This window comes from Crinia signifera, chromosome 4 (assembly GCF_055691185.1).
Source record: "Crinia signifera chromosome 4, ASM5569118v1, whole genome shotgun sequence".
Lineage (NCBI taxonomy): Eukaryota > Metazoa > Chordata > Amphibia > Anura > Myobatrachidae > Crinia > Crinia signifera.
The window spans coordinates 308,097,669-308,109,149 of record NC_139220.1 but is presented as its reverse complement, the minus strand read 5'-3'; the positions used below and the strand labels follow the sequence as shown (position 1 = coordinate 308,109,149).

The window sequence follows — 11,481 nt, the reverse complement described above, 5'->3', positions numbered from 1 at the left end:
AGAAACCTCAGCTTGAAGTTGCTATGGTGCCGATTGCAAAGTGCCTTTAACCATCGGAGCCTTAGGGTGCAGGTAACAGTGCCTTAGCAGAAAAACATGATGGGCCGCTAGTCCCTGCTGGGCCCCCTAGGATTCAGCCTAACAGATAATATGGCCCTGTGTCTGTCTGTCCCGGCTTTGCACAGGTACGTACAGCTACAGCATATTCTGCATTTTAATGCCATGTCACACAACTTCCTCTTCAAACCCACACAGGAAATTTGACAAGCTGCGCTCGCCACCGCTGTGTCTAAAACCTCCACAATCTGCAAACCTGGTCCAGCAGTCAGGACCATTGCCCTGGGACCTAGTGAAGAGGCTAGACTTTGCCATGACGAGCGCGCCACACAGGGGCACAGCAAGACCAGACACAGCGACGATGATATAAGCCTGTAAGATTCACACGTCCACAGGAGACCGTGCACCAACATCATGGGCTCCAGAATTAAGTAAGAACCTGTCACCCCATTTAGATTTATTTCTGTTCCCTTCTAACAAGAGCTCGCTCACATCTTCCTCTTTCACTTTATTCTGCTGATTCCTAGTCCAGCCATTGACTGTACACTGATATACATCTGCAGAGAGTTATGGTGTTCATTACGGAGGTGTGAAGCACCGTGTATCACGACGGAACACAACCGGTCACGGTTATGCTTTGCAAAATAGCCATTGCACAGAGCAAAATCCTTGGTGGTGCACCTAGATTCTCACCAAAGAGCCTGAAGTTACGGAGTAGATACTGCAGAGGGGGAGTTGGGTGGAGTAAGGTATAAGCAGTGAGTAATAGTGTCATCCTCTGGCGCTGTAAATAAAAAAATATATATAAAGTGTCCAAAAATTGTGAATACAATTTGTCCCTTTGCAGGTTTGGAGAAATTCTTTCAGTGATGAGGTTTGTTTTTCCAAAAGATGTGAATATGTCCAATTCAATAGGATCATTTTCATTAATGACTTATTTTATGCATGAAATAAAAAGAGAAAAAAAAAAAACAATATGTGTGAACCAATCAAAAGTATTAGTGCACAAACAAATAACACTTAGCACAAATAAGTCTGGTTTTCCTGTGTTTTTTAATGTCGTGTTTGTGGTTTCGTACCTTGTTCACCTCGCGGTGAGGGTCGAGGAAACATATAAAGGTATCTTTATTTCCTACAAGTATATGTTATATATATTCATGCTGATGTTGTTATCAAGGTAAGACGGGCGTACCCCACTCACGGTAATTAATGTTCTTTTCAAACAAGTAGCAAAATAAATATAAATATAGAATAGCATAAGGGTATATATATAGGTATACCTATATATATACCCTTATGCTATTCTATATTTATATTTATTTTTAGTTAAAAACTTGAGCTTTTAAACGGACCTTGTACTACTGCAAAATAGCAAGACTTTTGTTCCGATAAAAGACCTATTAAGGGTACAGTAATATTCTATATAATCACTTAAAAATGGGTGGTGATATGAACATTTAATACCAATTTTGGATGCAGAGTCTTTCTTGTTTCCTCACCTCATTCCAATATTTAAATCAACATGGTTTGCTAAATGATATGTGTATATATGCACTTATTGTCCTCTTCTGTTCTCCTCCCTCCTTCTATAAATTCGCTTTGAATTATAGTTGTAAATATGCTTATATTTGTCTTTCCTATGAAATTTTAAAATTATATTCTACTTTGTAGATCTGATATTAAATTGTTCACCCCTGATGAAGTCTCATAAAGAGACGAAACGCGTTGGGTAACCTTTGAAAACCATCACGATCTGTAAATCTAAAGAAAACGTCTGTATTAGAAAATTTGTCTCAAAACTTGCATTTGCATTTTGTTTTAAATGTTTTAATAAATGTTGTATATTGAAAAATGTTGATGGTAATTGTATTATAAAGGAAAGACTGGAAGTATCTTGATCAATTGTATAGGGCGCTACATAACACTATTGGTTTGACTATTGGTTGTGGATCTCTCTAGTAGGAGATCAAGTGTTATAAAGCGACCGACTCTGCTTAGCGCAAACTCTAGAGATATTGTGTATTATATATATATATATATATATATAGAGGGGGGGTGGCGGCACTCGTAAATAACTGGAGACCACACTGGGAATTGACCGACGTTTCTGTGCCGTCTGGCACTTTTATCAAGGTGCAGGTTCCTGCACCTTGATAAAAGTGCCAGACGGCACAGAAACGTCGGTCAATTCCCAGTGTGGTCTCCAGTTATTTACGAGTGCCGCCACCCCCCCTCTGCATTTTTGGCTACCAGCCAAGGTTTAACCAGGCGGGCACCGGAATATTCAAATACCCATTGCAACCCATCAACGATTGTTTCATCGGAGTGCCTCCTCACGAACTTGCATATATATATATATATAAATCTTGTAGGAAATAAAGATACATTTTTATGGATTCAGTATTGAATCCCGGCGGTCGGGATCCCGGCGTTCAGAATCCCGACGCCGGAATCCCGACAGCCGAAATGCCGACAAGGGGGGGACGTGGATCGCCCCCCCTTGCGGGCTCGCTGCGCTCGCCACGCAGCGGGCCCCGTGCCTCGCTACGCTCGGCACACTAATTTATTCTCCCTCCAGGGGTGTCGTGGACACCCCAGGAGGGAGAATGTGTCGGCATTTCGGCGGTCGGGATTCCGGCGTCGGGATTCTGAACGCCGGGATCCCGACCGCCGGGATTTTAACTGCATCCCCTTTTTATGTTTCCTCTACCCTCAACATGAGGTGAGCGAGGTACGATACCACAAACACAACATAAAAAAAACACAAGAAAACCAGACTTATTGGTAAAATTTAGATTTTATTTTTTATGCACTAATACGTTTGGTTCACACAATGGTTTTTTTCTCTTTTTATTTCATGCATAAAATGAGTCGGTACTTATGTATTATCTGGGCTCCCATGTTAAATGCACCCCATTTTTTCATACCCCTACTATCCAAGTACGCATGGAGTTGATATTATATAGTGTGGCGAGCGCAGCGAGCCCCGCGAGGGGACGCGGTCTCATAAAAAAAACGGGAGCCCAGATATTACATAAGTACCAATGAGTCATTCTCAGGTATATATGCAGTAGCTACAGTGCAGTGCAAAGTACAGATTGCACTGTGCGGGGCGAGGTTACTGGAAGGAGATAAAGCGATGGGGAGGGGATATTTTGAAGAGCACTCCTTAATGTTCTGGTGGGGCACAGCCAAAAAGGAGATCTAGTATCGCCCTATACTGTAATATGATTCATTGGGCATCTGCAGGTCTCATTTTTTGGGGAGAAGATAAATTGCAGGTGCATTTGGGTCAAGGCAAAAAACAAAAAAAAACCTGAGAAGTATTACAGAACAAAGGTATTTTTGCTAAATTTTGCAAAAGTACAACTGGCGGCAGTAGGGGGACCCGCAGCACAGGGCGAGGCCCTCCCACCCAACGGTCCCTCCCCACAATGTGCCCACAAAAATTTGCAGCACATTGCTAAAATGCAAGTGCTTCGCTCCGCGTGACAGTTGCGAAGACAGGTTTAAGCCGCCCCTGTTTAGGGTTTTAGCAGCTGCTCAGCCCCCACAGCCCTCCCTGAGGGGCCGGACATCCTGTATTTTCCAGGCCACGCCCAGAAAACGGTTGGGCCTGCCCCGTCAATGGTCCATTGCATCGTTGCCGCCCCTTGTTGGAACTTAAACTGCATTTGCGAGGCAAAAGCAGATTAAATGTTCTTTCTCAATAACTCCTGGGGATCTCTTTGTCAAATACCTTTTTTTTTTTTCTTTAAAAGAACAAGTGCGTAATTTTATGAGCCCAAAAGCAACATTTTGAAGGGGCCATTGATGTCATCACAGATCACAGTATGCCACAGTGCCTTCCCAGATCGCAGTATACCACAGTGCTACCCCAGATCACAATATACCACAGTGCCTGCCATTCCAAACTGCACCAACTGCAAGTGAGTCAGTTTGGAATGGCAGTTGGTGGCTGGGGCCACGCTGTGCTTTTACTGACTGACAGCCAGTAGTCCTTAATAATGATGGGGGGGGGGGGGGCGTGCCTTGGTGCACTACCCCCCCCCCCCCCTGAATCCACCACTGCAGAGAGGTACACCATAAGAATTGCCTGCTGGAATACTAAACAGAAAGAGGATAAGCAACCGACACCTAGGTGTATGTTGCTTTTAAGAAGCGCAGTTCTGTTCAGTAATTATGACACAGTGATATTTAGTAAAAAATGAAAAAATATTTATTTAAAATATCAGAAACATATATTATTATTTCATTATAGAATTGTGCACAATATCAACATAGACAGACTAGACACACAATTCTATAATGAAATAATAATATATGTTTCTGATATTTTAAATAAATATTTTTTCATTTTTTACTAAATATCACTGTGTCATAATTACTGAACAGAACTGCGCTTCTTAAAAGCAACATACACCTAGGTGTCGGTTGCTTATCCTCTTTCTGTTTCGTTTTTAAAAAGGCCACACACCTTTTGATAAGAAGCTGCAAACCTGTTTCAGTAATTAACAATTGATGTGTAAACATTACACTGTGAATCCTTTTAAGAGTATATATTCTATTCGGTGTGACTCTGTGACCCTGCTTAGCTAGCGCTCTTCAGTAGCCCTAGAGCTACTAATTTTTTCTCTTTTTTTGCTGAAATACTAGATTGCTACAATTGACCTGTACACATTATCTTCCTATGGAAACAGAATTATTGACCAGTGGATGAGCTTGTGGGTTGTGGGCCCAGGTGCAAAAATATAATTTAGGCCCCCCTTTTCCTCCCCATCCCAAGTTCGTAATATGAAACACGGCAGTGGGTGACAGGGAGAGGATGACAGTGTAAGGTAGGAGGAGACAGAGTGTGACAGGGAGAAAGAGTGGAAGACCGGCCAAACTTAAGGCCCCCATACTCTATGCGATTTGGGCCTGAATTCAAGCGATTCCGGGGGAATATGGCTGAGATATGGGGTGAAATTGGCCCTAATCAAGTATGTATGACATTTCATCCGATGTGCGGTATTAGATCGGAGTTGGAGGTCGGACATGCTGCACAGAAGATAAATCATATGTGCAGTGATCAGCAGCACAATGTGGGTGCTTTTTAGCACCCGCGATGTATTGTATCCAATATGGTCCATAGGTGTATGACACACCGCTGGCACACACCTGTCTGCAGAGCAGAGAAGTGCCAGGCAGGAGAGGCGCTCTGTCTGATCTACATCCGCGGCTGGCAGGAGATTTGAAAACTCCAATACAAAAGAATGGGCGACCGCTGATTGGCTGAGAGAGCAACAAAGTGCCAAATCGTATGTGAGCCCTCCCGGTAGCTGCCGGGGGAGCTCAAGGGAAATCGGGCCCAACTTGTCCTTAGGACAAGTCTGCCTAGTGTATGGGGCCTTGTAAATGATCAACCCTTTAAAAAAGCTCTGAGTTCGGCCAGCATCCCGCACGACCACCGGACTCGGACTTCATTACAGTTGTTTGTTGGTGTTGTAATATTTTTTTTATTATTATTATTGTGTTCCATACACGATATGTGAAATGAATCAAATCTGACCTTTAATACAGGGATTGCGCTCAGGGATAGACTTTTTTTTACTTATTTTTTTGGCCTGGAATATTCAGCTGGGCGGCGGTTGAGATCAGAATGTTTGAACTTACTGGGATTCTGGAGAGTCACATGATCACATTCTCTACAGCTTGGCGGTGGTTGAGATCAGAATGTTTGAACTTACTGGGATTCTGGAGAGTCACATGATCACATTCTCTGCAGCTGGGCGGTGGTTGGGATCAGAATGTTTGAACTTACTGGGATTCTGGAGAGTCACATGATCACATTCTCTACAGCTGGGCGGTGGTTGGGATCAGAATGTTTGAACTTACTGGGATTCTGGAGAGTCACATGATCACATTCTCTACAGCTGGGCGGTGGTTGGGATCAGAATGTTTGAACTCATTAGGATTCTGGAGAGTCACATGATCACATTCTATCATTTGGGAGGGAAGATGTTACCCCTGAAAGCCATCAGGCCTTAGGTCGACACTTGAAATAGGTCGGCATGGCTAAGGTCGACAGGGTTGGAAGGTCGACACAATCATGAGTTTTTCATGTTTTTTTAGCCAACATGTACCAACAGTCAGTATTTCATGCCCTACCATCCACTATGATGTGGTAGGAGAAAAAAAATTTGCGAGGGGACGTGGTACACTGGGGCAAAGCACATGTGTTGACCATTGCCGTGTTGACCTTTTCTCATCGAAAGATTCCAGCACTCATCAGAGTCAGAGGTTGGGGTGAGGCGTAGCCTGTCCAACAAAAACATCCAAAGGTGCAGCAATACATCCACTTATGTAAAAAAAAATTACATTAAAAAGTTTTTCACAATATTTTTTTTCCTATTTTGGACTTTTCCATACCATCCACTTGGATTACAATTGAGAACAGTAAAGCTTGCTAAGAGAGCACCAGGCCCGACCAATGGCCAGTGACGTGACCCACAGTAATTGTGGGTCCATGTCTAAAGGTGTCAACATAAACACCCCAAAAACTGAAAACCTCCTGTCCACTTTTTCATGAGTCAACCCTGAAGGGGGGGGGGCTGTGTTCCCGGCTGTGACCAAAGTGGGTCAGTAGACACAGATGGGTAACGGAACTGGGGAGACTTGATATAGATATGAGTACTGGAACATGGAGGGCACAGGTGAACAGGGAATTGGCAAATACTCTGGCAGAGGTGCGGAGTCTAAAGCCACCGGTGGTCTTAACCAGGAAGTCCCACAGGGACTATGGAATCTGCTGCTCCCAACAGGCAGGTCGCAGCCCTCAGCCTGAGTCCAAGCATGTGTATGAGAAACAGTCTTTGAAGTGATATATTCAGATAACGGTAGAATTCTATGAACCGATGATACAGGAATAGATTGAGTGGTTACCTATGGTACTGGGTTGTATCGGGCTGAATAACAATGGCACAGGTAAATCAGGCTGGGTACCGATGGCAAATGTATATCGGGCTGGGTACCTATGACACAGGTATATTGTGCTGGTTATCGATGACACAGGCAACTCAGGCTGGATAGCGTTGGTCATAGGCGAATCTAGAATTATGGTAATGGGTGGATCCAGATCTAGACATAACAGTAGGGGGACCTTTGCGCGGCCGCGCGTCAAAAAATGGGGTGTGGCCTCATGGGAAGGAGGCATGGCATCACAAAAAGGGGTGTGGTATTACACTTTAGACCAGTGATTTTCAACCTTTTTACCTCGCGGCACACTAAATAAGACTTTAAATTTGCCAAGGCACACCATGAGATCTCCACAGGGCAAAACACATTGGCCACCACAGGAAAAAAAAAAAACCTATTGGCCCCCACATTAAAAACAATCACACTGATCCCCACAGGTAACAAAAATAAAATACATTGGCCCTTTACATGAAAAGAAGAGACCAGTCAATAACATTTGAACTGGTGGTGGCTGTAAACTGGTTTGGGTATCTCTAGATGTGGGGGCACACTTGAGAACAGCTCAAGGCACACTAGTGTGCCACGGCACACTGGTTGAAAAACACTGCTTTAGACCATACACAGTAATGCCCATTACACATTTTAGCAAACTCCGTAATACCCATTACACATAAAGCCACACGCCGTAATGCCAATTACACATAAGGCCACACACCATAATGCCCATTACACATTGTGCCACACATCATGATGCCCATTACATACTATATAACAAACCATAATGCCCATTACATATTTGCCACATAAGTGCTGCTTACCTACGTGCTCCTTGCTTGATGGCACCATAGTACCCATTACACATGATGCCGCACACCAGAGTACCCATTACACATGATGCCGCACACTATAGTACCCATTACACATGATGCCGCACACCATAGTACCCATTACACATGATGCCGCGCACAATAGTACCCATTACACATGATGCCGCACACTATAGTACCCATTCCACATGATGCCGCACACTATAGTACCCATTACACATGATGCCACGCACCATAGTACCCATTACACATGATGCCGCACACCATAGTACCCATTACACTTGATGCCGCACACCATAGTACCCATTACACATGTTGCTGCACACATAATGGCCCTTACACATGATGCTGCACACCATAGTACCCATTACACATGATTCTGCACACATAATGCCTCTTACACATGATGCTGCACACATAATGCCCCTTCCACATGATGAAAAAGGGGAGTGAATACTCACTCAGTAGCGCTGTCTGTTATAGACAGGGGGATCAGACCCTTAAATATATCATATGGTTAAGTGGGGCTGCAGTGTATGTGTGACTCTGTCAGAAAAAAACCAAGGAAATGTGTGGGGATATGGACTATCATCACTAGGTGGCGCTGCTCCACTCAACAATGAGACAGTATTGAAAATTAAAAAAATCCTTCTTTTAATAAAAAGGTCATATATTATATACAATAAAAATGCGCATTTCATAACACTCAAAAAGGACATACAAGACATACAACATGAAACACATAAAACATGGGCTGGCTGTGAGGCTTACATCAGGGTTGCCGACTTGCATAAAATTCTCTCCGGGAGAAGCCCGGAGAGGAATGTTTCATGAAGAGTTTGGGGGCAGGGCTTAACATTGCAGTCATTAAGCCCCGCCCCCATTACGGCAAATAGCCGAAATAACTGATCTCCATGGAGGGGCGGGGCTAAAATGACACGATTGTGCCATTTTAGCTCCGCCCCCTCCTCTGAGACCCGCGGATTGCGGCATTTAAATGCCGCGATCGGGTGGGGGGCTCAGTGGGGGTCCCCCTGATTCCGGGAGGGTTGCCCACCCTTCCAGGGGCCGGGAGGGGGGACCCGATTTTCGGGAGACTCCCGCAAATTCCGGGAGGGTCGGCAACCCTGGCTTATATGGCTGCACTATTGGCTAAGACAATATCACATTTCCATAATGAGCAATAGTTACCAGTCCCGCATCTACTGTAGTTCTCCCTTGTGGGGGGGAAAGTGGAAGTCCAGGTCCTATATCTGAGCGCTGCTTTGTGCTATCTTGCACTTGATGGTTTTCCTCTCCTTAATCAGGGGAAACAGGCTCCAGGTCTGGGTCCACCCCAAGCAATTCCAAGTCCACAGTGGGGTATTTGTAATCCAATGTGCAGGTGGCAAAAAAACAGACAGAGTGAAATATGGGGCATACAGCTGAGGAAGCCGCCGAGTAGGAGGCGGAGAAACGCGTTCTGCAGCCCGTGTTAGCCCCCTTTTTTGTTGCCAGCCACCTGCACATTGGATTACAAATACCCCACTGTGGACTTGGAATTGCTTGGGGTGGACCCAGACCTGGAGCCTGTTTCCCCTGATTAAGGAGAGGAAAACCATCAAGTGCAAGATAGCACAAAGCCAATAGTGCAGCCATATAAGCCTCACAGCCAGCCCATGTTTTATGTGTTGTATGTCTTGTATGTCCTTTTTGAGTGTTATGAAATGCGCATTTTTATTGTATATAATATATGACCTTTTTATTAAAAGAAGGATTTTTTAATTTTCAATATTGCCTTATTGTAAATTCATTGTTGAGTGGAGCAGCGCCACCTAGTGGTGATAGTCCATATCCCCACACATTTGCTTCCACATGATGCTGCACACCGTCATGCCCCTTACACATTAAGCTACACATTATGCGTAATGCCCCCACATACCGCCACTTGTAGCATCCCTTAAGCAATGCCCCCAAAAGTGCCACTTACTGTAAATTTTTATATGAGCCTTCTCTGCTGCTGCAGGGAGAGATGGAGAGCGATGCAGCTGCTTCTATGGGGGGAGGAACAGAGCGCAGCGCAGAGCACGCTCCCACTCCCCTCCTGGTGTCCCCTCTAGCCGAGTGGACATTTGAAATATTGTGCGCGCTGTTGTTGTGCGTGACGTCGGGGGAGCACGCCGGGCGCCGGCACCACATGATTAAAGGGGGGGCGAAGGTGAAAGCGGGGAGAAGAATTGGAGCAAAAGCTGCAGGGGTGACAGCTGGGCAGAGAGCAGGGGGCTGCCCGGCTGTATTCAGAGCACTGCAGGTCACGGCTGTTTGAAATAATACCCCTTTCACAACAGAAAATGCAGGGATTTACCCAGGAATATGGTCCCAGGATCATGCAGGGACATTCCCAGGCTGACCCCTTATACACCAGCCTAGTCCCTGCATTTCCTGGTGTGAGGGGGAGAGACAACCACTCCCCTCTCCCTACCCCCCTTTAACCAACCAGCTATATCTTCGGAACCAACTGACCCATTTACATGAGACCAGTATCATATTGAAGAACTTTTGAGTTGGCTTAGAATGATTTTGGTCCTGTGAAACTGGGCTGTTTGGTTCCAGAGAAAGCTGCCCTCAAAGAACATAAACAGTCATGAAATTACATTTAAGAAATGAAAAAAAAAAAACGGTTTAACCTCAATATCCCTGGAACCAATTAACTCAGGGCTGGGCAACACCGGCCCTCCAGATGTTAGTGAACTACACATCCCAGGATGCTTTGCATCAGTTTCAGCATAGCCACATAGCAAAACTAATAGAAAGCATCCTGGGATGTGTAGTTCACTAACATCTGGAGGGCCGGTGTTGCCCAGCCCTGAATTAACCCATATGGATCCAGCCTGGTATCAGATTGAAGGCCCAGCGATTTGGGTTCGACTGAGATCAACTTCGAGCTTCAGTGATGCCGAAGGGGGAACTGGCAGCCGTTGAACTAGGTGGGGGTCGGAATTACCGGGTCCCATGTTATCCTATAGGGAAAACGTTCCAGCTTTGCCTCGCAGTATCTCCGGTTCCCAGGGGCCTAGAGACACGGGGCTGGGCTCGTTGGAAAGCCCCATCCCTCAGCTACAAAATGGGTGGTCCTGTGCACCCCCGGACTACCCTCTAGATTCGCCTATGGCGATGGTACAGGCTGGTCTGTGCTGAGGAACCCTGGACCAGGCACAGTCTTGCAAATACTAAGCAGGAATGGTGGAGCTCGTCAATCTGTCGGCAGGAGAATAATCAGGAGGTAAGCAGCAGCAGAATCCGAATACCTTGTATACTGGAAAGAGCCTGGAGCCTTGGGAGAACTTCACTGGAACAAACACAGGATGAAGACAACATTTCAAGGCACTGGGGGATTGTGGGAGGCCTACTTACATCCCCATAGGTGCCTATTGATTGGTTGCTGGGCTTGGCAGCAATTTGAGCAAAACCAGGTAGAGAGTTTACTTGGTTCTACCTGTGTCATGTGATCACACCTTGGTTCACTGGGGTTACTGGATAGGTGAGCCGCGGGTGTCATGGCGGTGTTCTGTTCACGCCCAGTACTGTTTGGAAATTATGTTGAGCGACATGTAACCATGTGAGAAACAGAGAAAGGGACATCATACCAAACAACTCCAGC

General features: G+C 45.3%; 1 protein-coding gene across 1 annotated transcript in view; it reads left to right on the top strand.

Annotated features, from left to right (window-relative positions):
• The first annotated feature begins 265 nt into the window (after nt 1–265).
• DENND1C (DENN domain containing 1C) overlaps nt 266–11,481 on the top strand; it is a 54,093-nt gene continuing 42,877 nt past the window's right edge. The window contains exon 1 of the mRNA XM_083185388.1: nt 266–488. Within this exon, the coding sequence (XP_083041514.1) occupies nt 472–488 (17 nt within the window). The 5' untranslated portion in view covers nt 266–471. The remainder of the gene's footprint in view (nt 489–11,481) is intronic.